The sequence below is a fragment of the Notamacropus eugenii genome, chromosome 6, assembly GCF_028372415.1.
Source record: "Notamacropus eugenii isolate mMacEug1 chromosome 6, mMacEug1.pri_v2, whole genome shotgun sequence".
Taxonomy (NCBI): domain Eukaryota; kingdom Metazoa; phylum Chordata; class Mammalia; order Diprotodontia; family Macropodidae; genus Notamacropus; species Notamacropus eugenii.
Window position 1 is genome coordinate 330,356,713 of NC_092877.1, and position 19,589 is coordinate 330,376,301.

General features: G+C 37.0%; 1 protein-coding gene and 1 pseudogene across 34 annotated transcripts in view; both read right to left on the reverse strand.

Annotated features, from left to right (window-relative positions):
* TFDP2 (transcription factor Dp-2) overlaps positions 1-19,589 on the reverse strand; it is a 179,909-nt gene that overhangs the window by 126,100 nt on the left and 34,220 nt on the right. For 26 of the 34 annotated variants that reach the window (XM_072618161.1, XM_072618160.1, XM_072618162.1 and 23 more), the window contains 2 exons: positions 15,673-15,766; positions 5,837-5,903 (listed from right to left, as the gene is read on the reverse strand). The exons of 3 other annotated variants lie outside the window; for them this stretch is intronic. In XM_072618161.1, the coding sequence (XP_072474262.1) occupies positions 5,837-5,903; positions 15,673-15,687 (82 nt within the window). In that variant the 5' untranslated portion in view covers positions 15,688-15,766. Of the gene's footprint in view, positions 1-5,836; positions 5,904-15,672; positions 15,767-16,692; positions 16,822-19,589 lie in introns of all 34 variants that reach the window. 5 more of the 34 variants (XM_072618172.1, XM_072618164.1, XM_072618173.1 and 2 more) reach the window with 2 other exon arrangements.
* LOC140509974 (nucleoplasmin-3 pseudogene) lies at positions 17,991-18,725 on the reverse strand (annotated as a pseudogene).

Below are 19,589 nucleotides of genomic sequence, written 5' to 3' on the forward strand. Positions count from 1 at the left end.
AACTCGTGGCATTTACACGGTCAGTTGCACTTTAGAAAAATCATTTGAAAATGAAGCAATTTAACAATAACCATCATTCTGTAGAATAAAAAACAGTGGCATATTTAAGAAGAAAAAAACCTACTTGCCTCATTTATAACAACTGTACAGCATCATCAAAGCTTTTCTAAGTCCAAAACCTGCAGTAAAAGTGACAAAGATTTCTGAGAGCATGGGTATTTTGTAATTCTACTAAACCACAATCCAAATTGCAAAAACAGCTAACAGGAAGATTAAATGATGGGGTAATCAAGATCTTTCTTATTTAGAAATGTTCTTTTTAAATACAAGGGAACGCTGTTTCAATACTTAAGAGATAACAAGCAGGAAAAGGTCTTAACTTTGATTGTTTCTGCCTAATTCCAACAAATACCCTCATTTGGAATCTGAAGTACCAGGGATGATGTAATTTAGGAAAAGAAACTAAAAATCTAGATTCTCAAGGAAAAATAATTTATATTTATGTATAACTAATGATCAAATTAATTATGGAATGAGTAGATCTCTTTTTCAGGCCAGAAACTGATTTAGAAATATCTTATAACTAAACCCAGATTGGGAGACCAAAGCCTAAGGGCATTTGTTTGATAAATATAGAATTTCACACCAAATTTCTAAACAAAAACAGATTAGAAACTAGCAAAAAAAAGTAGACAGGTCAAAAACACTAACATATTTAGAATCAAATCAAGTTGTATCCACAGTAAATATATTTGGACTAACAGATATATTACTCTTTAAACAGAATCTTCCACTCATTTCACATAGACTGAACAAAAAACTTTGTACTTAGTTGTGGGCTCACTATGACACAAAATCCAAAGGCACTCTCTGCATGACATCAACCTTTTAGAAAGTATTCATTAGGTTATCCTAAGACAAAAGCTGAAATCCTATTAAATAAATGTAGAACTCTAATAGTACTTTGAAAGATAGAAGACTAATGGTCATGAATACTGTAGAAAGTAGATTCACGTAACCAAGAGGGGGTTGGCCTAGATAACTTTCAAAAGTCCTTTCCAAATACAGTTGGCAAAGCGCTTTCTTCACAAGAACACTGTGAAACAGGCAGTGTAATTATCACGCTATTTTAGAGATGATAAAACTGCTGAGTTACCCCCGTGATCACACACAGATTAAGCCTGAGAGATGGGACGTCTGCCATGGGAGCTTCGGACCTTGGCTACCACGCCCCTTAGAGTTTCTTTCTGATGGCAATCAGTAGATTACTTCTGTTCTCACTCTGCCCCCTGGCACTAATAGTTTTCATTTATGATTTCTTAAAATACAGGGTCTAATTTTTTTTAAAATGGTTTTAAGGGAGTTTGATCAAATTATCTTACATTGACCTATTCTCCAAGTCAGTTGTTTTTTATGGTACAATGGATAGAGAGGTAGGCCTGGAATCAGAAAGACCAGTTCAAATCCAGCCTCAGGTACTTACTAGCTGTATGACCCTGGGCAAGTTACTTAATTTCTGTTTGCTTTAGTTTCCTTCTTTATAAAATGGAGATAATAACAGCATCTTCCTCCAAGGGTTGTTGTGAAACCAAAAGCGAGAGTAGTCATAAAGTGATCTGAATAGCCTAGCACACAGCAAGTTACCTATTATAGCCATTGTTATTATTTCACAGATTCTTTCAACATGTTGATTTTGTTCTGTTACTCCTTACTGACTCACAGAGTCACTGATGTCTATTTGGTCTACTCTAATTTTCAGAAAGTCCATTATTTGGGCAAAGTTTACCACTTTATCTTCCAAACTGTTTATTTTCCTTTCAATTTCACAGGTCTGGCAATGAAGCATGCTCCTGACCTCCTGAGATAGGAGGGAGTCAAGATGCAGAATAAGATGCAGATATCTTTGGGAAGGACATCTGTTTTGCTTGACTTCTTTTTCAACCAGGGCAAGGTAGGCAGAGAAGGAAAAGGGAAAAAACAGTAGGGTTGTAAAAAAAAAAAAAAAAGGAAAATCACTGAAGAATTTTCCATGCACAGAAAAGACCAAGAGGAAGATGAGAAAGAAACAGACCAATAGGGCAGCTCTGAAATTTACATGTTGAATTTATTATATGCTTATAAGGAAAAGCAAGCTGTACATAAGAGAGTCACAGTTCCATCTACAATCCTTCTTTTATGTTCAGCATGGCATATGGGAATGCTCACTCTGGTGTTCAAAATAAAGTTTTTAAAAAAAAAAAAAAAAAAGAAAGATAATGTAATGAGACTGAGAAGTGGATGACAACCTGTCCACACCTACTCATCTGGTAAGATTGTCCGACCCAAAATGAGAAAGGGTAGGTATCTTACCAGTCAGACCCATCTGCTACCATCATGTGATCAGGAGACAGGGAGACTCTGCTGTGGGGGTACCCATGGGAAAAAGACATTTTCCCAACTGCACCTGTGCAGCAGCTGCCATGAACACTCAGGTGGTGGGTTAGACTATAACTGTGGACAAAAGAGGAAGCTGGGATCTTCAGAAGAAGAGTTCAGAATAAATTAGCAGGGGTTAAGAGTAAATGTGTTAGAGACAAGTCTCAAAATCGACCACTGATGTCGAGGAGTTTGCAACTTATTTTCCTCCTCTTCAATTGTTTGATTACATATCCCTTTAGAATAAGGCCCTGACCCCTACTTTTAAAGATACAGACAATGAGAAGCCACTTCAGGTCCCTTAGAGAGGTGGTAATGGGTGATAATACATTATAATAATTATAATACATGATAATAACATAAAAACATAAGGAGGCAACCTCTTATAGAAGAAAGAACATTAGGCTGAGGATTTAGGCATTTAGTAGATATAAAACCATAAGCAAGTCCCTTAACTTTTCTGATTTTGATTTTCTTTAGCTAAAAATGGAGATAATAATACTTGTAGTACTTACCTTACAGAATTACAGTAAAAATCAAATGAGATAACTATAAAGCACTTTGCAAGCCTCAAAGCTCTGCTTAAATGTCAGCTAAAAGTATAGATGGGACGAGAGATGGGACTAATCTGGTAGAGGTAGGATAAAGTAAGTATGCAGGAATTAGGATAATCTCAATTTGGAAAATAGTATACTATCCTAGGTATGATAAGCACCTAGAACTGGATAGTGATGGTAGTAAGTGAATGGAAGAAATGAGAAATTTTACGAAGAAGAATAAATAAAACTTATAGTGACTGGCTGGATATCAGCTGAGGAGGCACAAATGAGGATGCCAGTGATTCTAAATTTGCAGCTGTAGGCCACACTTCTCACCCCAACTGCCTACTTAACATATACTTCCACCAGAATATCCTGCCATCATTCATCATTTCTAATTTTCTAATTTCTAATAATTCTAAATTTCTAATTTCTAATAATTCATCATTTCTAAAATGGAACTTAGAACTTTTTCTCACAGATGTTCTCTGGCCTTCCCCTACCTCCATTTCCCTATTACTGTTAATGGTATCATCAATTCTAGTCACTGGGGCTTGAAATCTTGCAGTCATTCTCATTTCTGATTAAGAAAATTGTGTAACTTTGGGGACAACAGTTTTAATAGAAAAACCACAATGCTCGTGATTAAGGAAGTGGTAAGAAAAAAGAGGCAATGCATAAAGACTGTTCAAAGAGTCCTATTATCACATAGTTAATGTCTTCATGTCCCATGAAGTAGCCTGGAACAGTCCAGCTTCAGACATTCGCTAGGTATATGACCAAGGGAAGGACATTTAACTTTGCCAAGCCTCAATTACCTCATCTGAAAAATGAGAATAGTAACAATATCAACAACACCTACGGTATCTACCTGACAGTGTCAACACGTAGCTACAATGAGATGAGGGGCGTGGTATGCTTTCCAAATTTTAAATGGCTCTAACAAATTCCAGCTACTTTACTATTGAAGGAAACAATTAGTAATTATGATATAAAACAATACATAGCTAAGAATCATCAGTATCACTGGTTTTGGTTCAGACAGGTTGGTACCACTTGTCTCTACTCTCCCTTAGTCCTAAGATCAGACTCTGCCATCTATGAGCAGCCATGATGGAATCCCTATCTTTTTTTCTTCTTGCCTTTTCTCCTGCTGTTTTTTCTGCCCTTCCTTGTACCTTTATTTTTTGGTCTTTCCTGTCTTGTTTTTATTCTTCATATTTATTCATTACTTATCTTCATCATCTTCCTTTCTGGACATCACCCATTTACACCTCTGGATTATACAACTAGATTCCCCATTTCCATGACAATAATGTGGTCTGGATATTATATTTATTTTTAATACCTCCTTCACAGCACTGCAGTATTTATTTACATTTTTAAAGTACCTGTCTAAATTTCGATTATATTTTTAAAACATTTGACACCTATTTGTATGGAACTATCATCTCAGTACTTTATCTGAGGTGCTTTATTCAAACACCAACATCACTCCTCTTGGGAAAGTATAGTATTCTTCTACAGGCCATAATGGCATACTACTTTTTAAGAGTGTCTTGCTTTGGGGATTTGTTAATTAGCATCTATTTTAAGTTGTTACACCAATCATTCATATTCTTTCCTTGGTGAGTTCTTTTCTGAATAAGCAAATCTATCCTAAGCATCCTTCTCTTCAAGGAGGAAAAAAAATGCCTTTGACACAATAAATTCCCTAATTTATGACTACTACAAAAGTTAAACCTAAATTCTTTAGAAATAGGTTTTTTAACACAAACATGAGTTCACTGAGGGCATAATAAATTTGAAATGGAATTTTGAAGAAATCAAGCCACCTTTAACATTTCTACCAAGGCAAATTATGTGTAACTCATTATAACAGATCTACAGAAAATGTAACAGCTTATTTGGATGGATAGGTTTACAGGCATCAGACTACCACAGCCAACCTAACAAAAACTGTATGCTGAATAATAAAACACTAAAGTAGAACTGAAACATGTTGGAAGTGTTCAATTTCTCTACTCCTCTGAGTCATTCCAATTAGTAAGGGACTGTGCAAGACAGCATGGGTAAGTGGAAAGAACACATTATTTGGAATCAAAGGGCTCGAGTTCCACTTCCTCCTATAACTAATTCCTCAGTGATCTTAGGGCAAGTCACTGCACTTCTCGAGGACTCAGCTTCTTCATCTCAAACATCAGAGTCCTAAAATAGAAGACCTCTAAGGGCTCTCTTAGCTCTAAAACTAAATTAGATACAATTGGTGGTACAGGGGACAGAGCACTAGGCCTAGAGTGAGGAAGAAATGAGTTCAAATCTGGCTTCAGACACCAGCTATGTCCCTCAGCACCTCTGTTTGCCTCAGTTTCTTTGTCTAGAAAAAGGGAATACTAATAGTACCTACTCTCACAGGGTTGTCATAAAGATCAAATCGGATAATATTTGTAATGTATTTAGCACAGTGCTTGTTACAAAGTATGCACTACATAAATGCTTATCTCCTTCCCTTCCCTTTCTTCTAAATCTATGATTCAATGATGCCAGTGAGTTATTCAAAGGGAAGTTCACAGTCTTACTCTGTCAAGGAGAATTGACGTTTGTCAATGGAAAATTAATTCTAACTTCCTTGGATCAGGTACATTATTCACACTTGAGAAAAAATCTGCCAGGAATGTGGATCAAAGAATTCTAAGAAATGTTAACATCTGACTGACAAAACAATAATGTGGGTTATTTGTTATGAGCAAACACATATTTGTTGTAAAACATAATAGATCATGTATAAAAGCATTCAAATTAATGATACATCTTATAAATTAAATAGATATGGCCTAGCTCTTTTCATAAAAACCATAACATTTTGTTCTGTATATCCTTACCTTTTGTTGGACTCAGGTTCTGATCTATAAATCCTTTGAGTTCTCCATTTGTAGAAGTCAGACCAACCTAAACAAAGTATTTTTAAAAGAAAACTCTGTTAAAAAAAGGGTAAGTGAAGGTGCCCAACTATTTTAAAAACTGCTTTATATCTTCCATCAGACTGACACACATCACTACAAACTATTAATACCCACATTATTGAGAAAGGGGATTAAAAAAGGCAAATGATATCAAATGTGGGCATAAGATGAGCATTCACAACCATGAGAAATAATGGTTTTCATTTACGTATAGTTGTGAAGATTGTGGAAGAAAATGCGAACACAATGTTTTGAGCTCTATGAATCAATAAAAATTGCTGATGGTTCCTTCAATGAGAACCTTGTAAATTCCAGAAGATACAAAGTTGCCTACAGGTACTGAAACTTTGCCATCATGAACTCACCTGATTTTTGCTTTTCTTTCTTTATTATGGAAAAAATTTCCTTCAGATGACCAGTATGCTATGATACTATACGCCAAATGGAGCAGATAAACTTTACAATGCTTAAGGGCATGATATCTCCTATCTATAGTCACCTTTGGGGAATCTTCTTAACATTTAAAGGGATATCCAAAGGACACATCCTACATCACAGGGCTAAATATGGAGAGAACAGTCAACAAAAAGCGAACATAATTTATTAAAAGAGCAAAAGAAGAAAATTCTATATTCATAACAATGAGTGATGATAGCTTTACAACTATACAAAAGTTTAGGAATATTAACTGGGCGTATTTACAACATTCCACACTATTCAACACTAATGATTTTTCAGCTAACTTTTATCTATACTAGTGAAAAGAACTATATTGCAGCTGATTTAAAATACAAAATAACATAAGCACACACACATACATACACACGTTTGGAATGTGTTCTGGGATATATATTTAAATACTTGTCATATTCTGGCAATTCATGATAAACCAAATAAACTAATAAAGCCCCCATGTAAAGATATAACTAGGAAGAATGGAGACTATTTTTCTACTCTACCCCATAATCCGTTACTGTTCCCTGCTGTTGCCTGACCCCTACTCATTTGCTGGACTTGGAGAGCATTACATCCTAGTCTGATGCAAAGCATTAAAACAAGCTGATTTTTGTAATTATGGGTTTGCATATTCCTGGAATAAAGAAGTGAGTCATTAAAATCTTTGTTTCAAAAGAGTCTTCTCCAACTATATGGAGGCTAAAGCAAACAACACCGAAGTGAACAAGGGAGTTGCAAGGACAAAGGCTTTAAAGGACACCTGGGAAAAGAAAAGGAGAAATGTTCAAGAATATGTGAGAAAACTGAGACACTAATGCACTGTTGTGGAAGTTCTGAACTAATCCAATCATTCTGAAGAGCAATATGGAATATGCCCAAAGGGCAACCAAATTGTGTATATGTTTTGATAGAGCAATAGCACTCCTAGGTCTGTATCCCAAAAAGATCGTAAAAAAGGGAAAAGCACCCACATGTACAAAAATTTTTGTAGCAGCTCTTTTTGTGGTGGCAAAAAACTAGAAATTGAGGGGATACCCATCAACTGGGGAATGGTTGAACAATCTGTGATATATGAACGTAAAGGAATACTATTACTCTATAAGAAATGATAAGCAGGAGGATTTCAGAAAAACCCAGAAAGACACTTATGAACTGATACAAAGTGAAATGAGCAGAACCAGGAAAATACTGTACACAGTATCAGCAGCATTGTATGACGATCAACTATGAATGACTGAGTTCTTCTCAGCAATATAATGATCCAAGACAACTACAAAGAACTCATGACAGAAAATGTTATCCACATCTAGAGAAAGAACTGATGGACTCTAAATGCAGATTGAAGCAAACAATTTTCATTTTTTATGGGGTTTTTTATCTGTTTCTTCTTTCACAACTATGACTAATATGGAAATATGTTTTACATGACTGCACGTATATAATCTATATCAAATTGCTTACCATTTAAGGAAGAGAAGGGAGACAGGGATAAAAACTTGGAACTCAAAATTTTGTAAAAACGAATATTAAAAATTATCTTTACATATAATTAGAAAAAAGACTATTAAGAAAAAGGACATCTGGGGGGAAACTGTCAATAAATAGCTGTATTATTTTGTGTAAATTACTTCCTCCTCTCTGGGCTTCATTTTCCTCACTTGTAAGTCAAGATCTGAAATCCTGCAAAATAACCTCCTATGCTGATCTGTCACAGAAAGATCAGAGTTTAAGCAAACCTTGCAGGACCGAGCTGTGTCAGCTGAGAAAGTGCGCACACGCCAGGGAGAGCACGGTAAAGATTCTAATTTCAAAGTAAGATTATAATATCTGCTTGTAACTATTTATATTTAAAGTGCATTTGCACAGGCAGGAGAAATTACAGGAAAATCGTTTTTTAAAATGTTTGTGTTAACTGACACAATTGATGCTTCTTATCCTTGTAATACATTACTCGATATTTTTTCTAAGTAAATATGGAAGTTATTTCAAGATATCATACTAAAAGAGTTAAAATTCTTTCCATACATAATTAAATTTAACATACATTTATAAAGTACCTACTGTGTGCAAGGTGAGAGGCAGCATAACAGAGTGGAAAAAGAGCTGCTCTCTGACTCAGGAAGACATGGGTCCAAGCCTTACATCTGACACATACTGGCTACATAACTCTGGACAAGCAGCTTAACCTCCCAGTATCCCAGGCAACTTTCTAAGACTATGAGATGGAGAAAAGTTGAGATTTTGCATTGGTAAAGCAGTTTCCTCACAGGCAGTTTTCTATGTTAATGGAATCATAAGTCTATCCCTTCCCCTCTCTCCCCTAAAACAACAAAAGGGCAAGGCACTTTCCTAGTTACTGAAGATACAAAGGAGAAAAATGACATTGCTTGGCCTTCAAAGCATTTATTTCATATTAAAGGGAATATGACATATTCAGGTAAATATAATAAAAGGTAAGGTATAAGAGGGGCAAAAGAGCAATTCAAATCAAAGGTTCTAGGACGATCTGAGGGAAGGGCAAATACATTCAACTGGAGAGATCAAGGAAGATTTAAAGGAGGAAGCGGCACCACAGCTCGGCCCTGAAGAAAGAGAAGAATTCTGCCAGGAAGGGCTGAGAGGAAGGAATGTGTTCCAAGCTTAGGTTGGGAGAGAACTCCAAAGAAACTGTCTGAGCTCCCCATACTATCTGTATGTTCACTCCTAGAAGAAAGCTGAGAAGGAAAGAATCTTGAGTGAATCTGTTAATGCAGGAGAAAGAATGCTGAGTTCAGAGAACAGTTAACAGTTTAATTTCATGAGAATGTGTGCTGAGGAGTAATGTGAAATAAAGCTGGAAAGAGAGGTAGAATCAAACCCTGAAAGTCACTGTCAGCCTGAGGACTTTGTATTAAATTCTACAGATAACAGGAAGCCACCAGTGATTTTTATGCTGGAGAAGGCCATTGTCAGACTTGGACTTTAGGAAAACTATTTTGGTAGCTGGGTGGAGAATGAGTTAAAGGAAGAGAGCGAAGATATGGACACTAGCTAAGAAGCCACTGCAATTGTTTAGGCGACAGATAATGAAAGTCTGGACTTGCTGATCATAACATTAGGGCAGTCGAATTAACAAGGCTGGGCAATTAATTCCATATGAGAAGGTAAAGGAAAGGGAAGAGTCTATGTACCCTCTGAAGTTACAAGCCTGCAGGATTAGGAATCTGGTGGCACCAACAACAAAACAGAGAAGTGAGGAGAGGCAGTTTTGGAAGGCAGATAAAATTAGCTCAGCTTTTAACATTTTGAGTTTGTGGCACTGGTAGGAAACTGAGGTAGTGAAGTCACATTAGATATCTGAGACCACAGCAATGGAAGTTTTTAGACTTTTCTTGTATATGCCTTATTTATTTACTTCTCTAGCACTTTTAGATTATTTTCTTCATCAAGATTAAAGCTTGCAACATACCGTATTCTAGATCTCTGCAAAAAACCCTTCCATTCACTCTTCTGATTAGTGCCATATGCGTAGGCTTAAACATCTCACATTATTCAAATAACCCTCTAACCCCAATAAAAATTATCTCCAGAATTTAAGAATACTGCTTCATGTTGGGAGAGGACAGAGACAACCAGTTAGAAAGCAACTTATTATGGAGAAGATGTGGGAGAGTTGGAACACTAATATACTCTTGGTGGAGCTGTGAGCTGATCCAACCATTCTGGAGAGCAATTTGGAACTATGCCCAAAGGGCTACAAAAAATATGCATACCCAGCAATAGCGCTTGTAGACTGTATCCCCAAGAGATCATAAAAATGGGAAAGGGTCCCACATGTACAAAAATATTTATAGCAGCTCTCTTTGTAGTTGCCAAAAACTGGAAATCAAGGGGATGCCCATCAATTGGGAAATGGCTGAATAAATCATGGTATATGAATGTAATGGAATACTGTTGTGCTATAAGAAATGATGAACAGTAAGACTTCAGAGAGGCCTGGAAGGACTTATATGGTCTGATGCTGAGCGAAAGGAGCAGAACCAAGAGAACTTTGTGCACAGCAACGACCACAGTGTGCGAGAGTTTTTTCTGGTAGACTTGGAACTTCATTGCAATGCAGGGACTTAAAAAAAAAAATTCCCAATGGTCTTCTAAGGCAAAATGCCCTCCACATCCAGAGAAAGAACTGTGGAACTCAATCGCAGTATGTAGCGGATCACATGCGCACGCGTGCGTGTGTGTGTGTGTGTACTGCATTTTGGTTTGTTAGATAATTTCTCCCACTCATTTTAATTCTTCAACACAGCACAACTACAGTGAAAATGTATTTAATAGGAATATATGTGTAGAACCTACACAAAATTGCATGCTGTCTCAGGGAGGGAGGGAGGAGGGAGGGGAAAATAATAATCTAAGTCATATGGTAGCTATTGTAGAACACTGAAAATAAAATTAATTAATAATAATAAAAAAAAACACACAAAAAAAGCAACGTATTAGAACTCTGTGTGTAATAATGCAGAAGTTCAACCATGCCTGACATTATGAATAGTCTGTTACAAAGAGAACTCCAAAGAAACTGTCTGAGCTCCCCATACTATCTGTATGTTCACTCCTAGAAGAAAGCTGAGAAGGAAAGAAAAATGCCACCTGGATAGACAAAGACTATCCCTTGAATCTAGGCCCAATATAAAGTGAATACTTAGTAAATCATGATATTCTAAACGGAAAAGTATCAGCATATACCTTTTGTTTACATAAAATGATCAACTGTAAAACCTCAACTAAAACCACATATTTAAAACAGTTTACAGTTGCATAGTTACTGTTACATTTAAACATCTGCTCTATTGAATGCCTGACTTGTGCAGTTAAGAAATATGTGAATCTGAAAAAAATTCAGTTGAACACCTGCATCATTAAATAACCATTGAATTATATCATAAGAGAAATAAAAACAATCATTAGTCAATATATGGACCTAGGTTATTCTTATACATGTCACACCACAGCATATTTTAAAAATGAAACCTATGTTTTTTGTAATATAGAACAAAGTATACAAGCAATTTCTATTTAAATGTGAAACAACTGCCAAAATCCATGCAGTTGGGTGGCACAATGGGTAGAGTATGGGCCTCAGACACTAACTAGGCATGTGATCCTAGGCAAGGGATTTAAACTCTGTCTGCCTCAGTTTCCTCAACTATAAAAATGAGGATAATAAGAGCACCCACCTTCCCCCCCCCCCCCGGTTATTGTGAGGATCAAAACAGATAATATTTGTAAAGTTCTGAGTACAATGCCTGGCACACAAGGCGTGTTTAATAAATGCTTGTTTCCTTCCTTCTTTCCTAAATTAAAATGACAATATAGATTGCATGCATACACACATACAGTTTTCCCATATACATTATATACGTATATAAATTAAACATTAATACACATGTACAAACATATATACACACACACACATATGTTTATGTGTATTCATATATATACATGCATATAGTGGCATCATAATATAATGAAATACAGAATTACAACTAATTTCAAGTCATACCTCTGATTCTTGCTGGCTATGTGACTTTGAGCAAATCACTTAATTGCTACGAATTTCATTTTTTTCATCAGTAAAATGGGAATAAGTATTATACAAGCCCTATCAAATACACAAAGTTGCTGTGTAGATATGACAGTGTAGAGTTGAAATGGATAACTAACTGGACTGAGATTTGGAGGAAGAAGAAAGGGACATCAGAACAATAGCAATGGCCTGAAAGAAGTATTAAAGTCTTGATAAGGGCAAAGAATGGGTCCTCCTCCCTCCTCCAACACCCAGTAACGTCTCTTGCATTGAGGTTCATGCTATTCAATACCTACCATCCAATCACAATTCCGGTAGCCAATGTCTACAAAAAACTAAGATGCTCCCTTTCCTTCCTCAGTGAGTCTGATACTTGGCTAACAATTTTTCTCCCCTCCACAACTCCAGCCCTCACACTAGAGGATTTCAATGGACATATTGATTTTCTCTCAAATACCCTAACCACTCAGTTCCTCAACCTACTCTTTTCCCCTTATCTACTTGTCCACCCCACTTTAGCTGCACACAAAGATGGTTATACCCTTGATTTTGCCATCACCCACAAATGTATCACCTCCATGTTCAAGAATTCAGAAATCCCTTTATCTGACCACCATATGCTCTTGGCTTTTCACCTCTCCCCACCTCCGCCTATCTCATTCTCTGCAGCAGCTCTTCCAAAACTCTTCACATCTCCTCAAACCTCCCATGATTCTCCCTACCTCCCATTCTCTCAGGTAAGAACTTTGTCTGATATATTACAGAAAAAACTGAGGTCATTTGCTGTGAACTCCTTCTCTCCTCTTCCATACCTCCTATCACTCAGGTGCCTTCTTACCCCTGCAGGTAGCATAATGACTTAGAAAATGACAAATCAGCATTATCTATGTTCTGCTGTATTTTAATTACTTGGCTAAATCTTTCCTGATTACATTTTAATCTAGTTTGGACCCCACTGGAGATTTTTTTGGGGTCTGCACTCCTGGCAAATTTGATACCTCTGACTTAATCTAATGGCAGAGGATGGGAGATGGAGAGAAATGTGACGAGCCAAACAATAAATGCTTGAGAAAGAAGGGAGAATTACCCACCCTCTATTTCTGCACACTCTTCTCTTTAGAGTTTTCTAGACACAGATCCCTCTTAGTTTTTCTTTCTGCTTATATGATCACATATTTCTGTCTCCTTTGTTTATCAGCCTCTGTCACTCACCCTGCTCTCTTCTCTCTCTCAGTGATCTCATCCCCTCCAATGGTTTTAACTAGGCAGGTGATTCCCAGATAAGACATAGATACTCAAAGTTACTCCTCTGAGATTTGGTTCTCTATCACCAACTGACTTTTTGACATTTACTACTGGATGACTCACAGACCTCCCAAACTCATGATATTCAAAGCTGAACTCTTTGACCCCAAACCTTCCCCTATTTCAAATTTCCAGTCTTCCAGATTCATAATCTCATCACTCTCTCTTATGCTTCACATCCAGGATGTTGCCAAATTTTGCCTTTTCTACCTCCACAACATCTCTTATACAGTTCCATTTCTGCTCAAACAGACAGCATATCAGTTCAGGCTTTATCATCTCTTGTATAGATTATGTTAACAGCCTCTTACTTGGTCTCCCTGGTTCAAGTCTCTCCTCACTCTAGTCTATCTTAAGCATAGCTGCCAAAGTAATTTTCCTTATGTTCAGGTCTGACCAAGCTGGTCCCCTACACAAGAAATTTTACCAGTAGATTCTGATTGTCCCTAAAATAATTTCTATTTCTACTTAGTTTCTATAACTCTTCATAACCAGGCCCAAACCTATCTTTACAGCATCAGTGAATATTATACCCAGCTCTATCCTCCAACATTCTGTGATCTGGCTGAACTGTTCCTACTCAAGATAATCCATCTCCTATCTCTGTGCCTTTGTACTAGCTCCATGCCTGGTAAGTACTTACTCTTTATTTCTGCCTCAGAGAATCCCTCTCTTCCTTGAAGATGTTGGTCAGGCACCATATTTGCATTTAGTTTTTTCTGATCCTCCCAACTAAGAGTACCCTTGCTCCCTATCTTGTACTTAAATACTTAGTGTATTTATGTGTGTGTGTATATCTATGTATATGTTCAATTATATTTATGCTGCATATATTTCTATATATAACTTGTCTCTCCCATTAGAATGCAAATCCCTTTTGAATTTCCTGCCTCACTCTTTGTACTTGTATCTCAACAGCCTAGCACGGGGCCAATAACATAGTAGGCACTTAATAAATGCTTGTTGATTGAATGAATGAATGAAACAATTGCTTCAGCATATAGTGTCCATTATACAGGGAGAGTAAGGAGTTGAGAATAACACAAGTGTCACAAATCTAGAAGAATTCTAAATTAAAATGTTACTCCTTTCAACAGAAATAAACAGGTTTGGAAGAAGGTTAGATTTTGGGGAAAAGATAATAAATCCGATTTCAGACATTATGAGTTTGAGGTATCTCTGGGTCATCCCAGTTTGAAAGGAAGTTTTTGATGTAGGACTGAAGCTCATGGGAGATAGATCTGAGAATCATCTGCATAAATATGATAATTAAGCCTAAGGAAGCTGATTAGGTCATCAAGAGAATGAAAATATGAAGAGCAAGGCCCACAAAAAGCAGAAGAGTTATGGATGATGAGCTATCAAAGGGGACTGAGAAGGAATGCTTAAGACAGGAAAAAGGAGAATGAGAAGAGAACTGTGACATGAAAATCCACAGAGAAGAGAATATCCAGGAGGAGAGGGTGATCAATACATGTCAAATGTAGCAGCTATGTTCAGAAGGGACTTAGAAAAAAAATCACTAGATTTATCAAATAAAACATCTTTAGTAACTGCAGAGACAGCAGTTTAAGTTGAGCAATTAAGTTGGAAGTCAAACTGCAAAAGGCTGAGGAGTAAAGGGGAAGCAAAAAAGCAAAGCACCAAGTGTAGACAACTTTTCAAGGTGTTTAGTTGAGAAATGGAGGAGAAATATAGGATGATAAACTGAGAGGATGCAATATCATGTTTGAATGAATGAAGGAAAAAAACCAAGAAATGGGGAAAGACTGAAGAAAAGTGATGGTAATCTACTGGAGAAGGAAAGGGGATAGGACCAAGGGCACATGTCAAAGGGGATTTTCCTAGGCAAAGAGAAGGCCTATGTCATTATCACAGACTGGAGAAAAAGGGAAGAGAGTAGCAGATGATATCGAGAGGTTCTGAGATGAAGAGAAGGGGAAAAGAGTCTTCTGGAAGGTAGAGGGTGGCACTGCTTTTTTGAAGAAAGATAAATCAGTGCCCTTCTGATACAATCCAAACGTATTCTTCATAAAGAGAAAACAGAACCAAGAAAACTTTTTTTTTTGAGGCAATCGAGGTTAAGTAACTTGCCCAGGGTTATATAGCTAATAAATGTCTGAGGACAAATTTGAAATCAGGTCCTCCTGACTCCAGGGCTGGTGTTCTATCCACTGTGGCACCTAGCTGCCTCGAGAAAGCATTTTTTAAAACAAGTCCTCTAGCAAAAATTGATGTACTCAACTGCTATAGAAGGACTTCTCTAACAGCGGCAAGAACTAAAACCTAACAGCCCTGTGAAAGGTCTTTCTGGCATCAGCAATCTACATCTATCTGCAAGGTGGCAATTTGATAGCAATTTACCGGAAGTCAGACGCCAGGGGAAGGGAGGCAGTACAACCCTCAAAAAAATTGTTTAAACACTTACATTTTCTGTCGTCATGTCAGACTGGAGTCTTTTTTAGTTTCTCTAAAAGCATAAAAAAACTCTTCATCTTCAAAAATACTTCAAAAGAAACATCCTGTTAAATAAAAAAGAGGTACAGAAACATAAGATCTTGAGAATATTCTTGAAATGCTTTTTCACTGTTGAAATGAAGCTAGAAAAAGTAAGAAAAATAAGGTGTTTTGGTAAATCTAGTTGGACCTATACTTTTTTTTCTTATATGTATGTAAGTTCATCTAAATTAATGTGAAGGGGATGCAGATACAGAGGATACAGAACTGTCTTTCTTTTTAAGAGTCCAGTGTATTTTGGATGTTCACTCAATGTTGATATATCTCTTTAAAATCAAATTAATGTAATGCAAACTAAATATCAACAAAAAACTATAGTTCCTTAAAACTAAATTGGAATTTCTATTTGTACTTGAAACTAAGATTGGCTCAGGGAAAAAAATTATGTGGTTTCATTTTCTAATATAATACTTTTATCTTATGTTTTTATGCTTAAGAAAGTGGATCATATAAAAGATTCAAGGATATCATAAACTATTCCTCAATTTCCCTATTCTGAGACTCAATATGTATTTCTAAAAAAAAAAATCATAAAATCTTAAATAAAACTAATAAGTGCTATTAATAACTCTATGGCATATTTGCAATGGCCACAATAATAAGTATGAATAATGTTTACCCCAGAATTCAATATTCCTGGCATCTAGGATGAAGCAGTATAGCTGCTAGTATTTTCAATATTTACACGAAAACTCTTGGTTTTTGGTATAAATTTGTTAATGAAGTAATTTATAAATCATAAAAACATCAAATGTCATATCCAGCTAATTCTTAAAAATAATCTTACCTACAGAGGTAAGCAAATTTAAATTAGATTTTATATTTTAAGGCATCATTTAAAAATACAGAATTTCCTAAACATAATATTCTTAGGCTATTCAGGCCTACTTCAGAATTTCAGAATTGGAGAGATCATCTTAGTTCAACTCACATATTTCAAGGATAAGAAAAAAAAGGTCCAGAAGTTGTGACTTGCTCAAATTCACAATATTAACTTGACACTAGAATCCCCATTAGATAATTGGGATATATACTGCCAGTCCAGGGCTCTTTTGATTAACTGTAAAATGAGATTAATGATTAATACTTGTATTATGATCACCAGGACTGTCATGAGTATCAAAAGTAAAAATATATATGAAAGTACCTTGAAGTCAATAAAATAATACATAAACAAATGTAAGTCATAATAAATTTATAGTTTTGTGAACCTCAGTAGTTAACTTTTGTTTAGAGGTTTATTTGGAAAAAAAAGCCTCCTAACATCTCAAGTAAGCTAATAAGTTTAAGAATTAATACACTGAAGAACTAGTATTGCTTTGAATGTCTCAAAAAACAGAAAACAGACCTTCTAGTAGACAAGAACTTTTCTTTCTTATCACCTCTAATCATCTTTCTTTTTCCCTAAAAGTAAAGTTGAATTACTATGATTATGAACACAGTTCCTACAAAAAAGAAAAACAAGGTATCCAAGTTTCCCTATATTAAAAATATCTTAAAGATCCAGGTAAAACAATAACTCCTTTATGAATAATTTTCTCACGTAACACTATTATTTCTAAGATTCCTAACTTCAGAAAATTCTGTCTCTAAACACAACCTTCCTTCTATTCCCCGCTCTGACAATAACATTTTCAGTCTGTGTCCCACCCCCTTTTGGGCTTCACTTGTTCTCATACCAGTTCCTGACCCTTTCATCCAGATTCTTCCACTTTAAATGATTCCCTACCTGTAAAGAATTCCATAAATCTCCTTTCCTAATTCCTCAACTCCTTCTCAAAAATCAAATTAATTTAAGAAATCATTTTTAAGAAAGTAAGAAATGAATACTTGTAGCATAAAGCTACTTTTTGTTTTTTTGCAGGGAGAAAAAAAAATTGCTTTATTTTCAAGTTCTTCCAAAAATGTAAAAATGTCTAGAAAGACTTAGATTTCTGAATAAAATCATTTCATTGTCCATCTGCCCCACTCAGCAGTAAGGTCCAAGGAAGGGAAAATCTTTGTTCTTCCACTCCCTTGGCCTCTCCTCACCCCCCCAATCTCACACCTTTCTCCCTATATGAGGGTGAGAAAAGTTTAGAGCAAAGAGGTTTGGGGGGAGGAAGTAGGACTTGTGCTGGGACAATATCCCACTCGAGATACTGGGACTTCAGGATGGAGTTTTACTGGGGTGGTAAGAAAGGGCACCAGAGTTCTTTCTTATTGTCCCTAAGGCCTGTTCTGGAAAATGAGAATTCAAGAAAACCATAAACAACCACCATTGAAACATCCAGGAGAAACAAGACCATGGGAGTAGGAGGGAGAGACAACTGTGGGCCCTTGCCAGTTATAGCCTCCCCTGCCACTTCTTGGCAGGCAGAATGAGCAGCAGTTTGAGTTCCCTGTCTTCACTCTCATCCTCTTCTGAGAATTCACTGCCTTCCATAGACACAATCTTGTGCCTCCTGGTGACATGCACAGGACCAGAGCCAGACTTCAGGTGGAAAGTCACTGGAGACTGGAGTGGGAAGTCACCTAGGCTGAGCATGGGTTGGCAGTTTCAGGTTGGCCAGTAGCACAGCGATTTCCTCATTATCATGGTTTTGGGCCACCACCTCCACAACACTGCACTCCTCCTTAGCATCCTCTGTGAGGCAGAGCATGCTCAGTGCCAGCACATGCTCTGTGCTGTCCCCTCCTCCTCTATCTTGAAGGTGTAAGACCTAGCATGCCTGGACAGCTCAAAACCTAAGAAGAAGCTGTCCATGGTGACTGGAGGGGGGGGGGGGGGGCAGGCCCGGAAGCCTCAGGGCTCCCACGGCACCCCCAGCCTGGGTCCAGCTTTCCTGTGTCTGGAATGCCAAGGAGGCTGAAGTGGCGGCCATGTTGGTCACATAAAGGTACTTTGGTTCAGATGCAATGAAGTCCCTCTACCACTCCCCAGAGCATTCCAAACTTACCCTTCCTCAAATCCCTTAAGTGAAACTCTACCCCATCACCCAAACTCTGCATTGTTTTAGAGGACTGAGTATTTTATTTTACAGAGAATGAGGCTTCCTTCACCTTCCCTTCTCTACCCCTCAAAACCTTCCACTGATATCATCCATTCTTCCTATCTCAGAAGATGAGGTACTAACGGTGCTGCCAACAGAGCATTGGGTTTATAGCCAGGGAACTTGAATTCTAATGCTCAAATAATAATGTTTCTGAGTTTTCTTCCTTCATCTGTAAAAGAGAAATAACAAATATTTCAACTCCCTTCTCACTGGAGAGTAGTGAGAATTCAATAGGATTATGACAAGGCATCCAAGGCTCCCTTGAACTACAGTCTCCCAGTAAATTATCCCAAGTTCAAGGTATGCAATGGATCAGAAGTTTTCCCAAACCATAGCTGACATACCTCTACCTGTGTACTTACTTTTACTAGTCAGCCAGAGGACCTATTTAGTTCAAAGCACAGGCATTTGATGAAACAAACAAAATAATATAGTAATGAACAAAACATTTTTCCCATTAAACCTTGAGCTGGTTGTTGCTTTTCAGTTACATCTGACTCTTCATAACCCCATTTTGGGGTTTTTATGGCAAAGATATTGGTTTGCCATTGCCTTCCCCAGGTCATTTTATAGATGAAGAAGTAAGCAAACAGGGTTAAGTGACTTGCTCAGGATCACACAAGTAGTAAATGCTTGAGGCTGCGTTTCAGCCCAGGTCCTCCTGACCCCAGGGCTGACACTCTATCCCACTGTGCCACTTCGCCATCCCAAAAACTTCGAGTTCATTCTCCCACAAATACATACCATATGAGAAGAGTAAGCATACAAAGGATTCACATGTAGGACATTACAT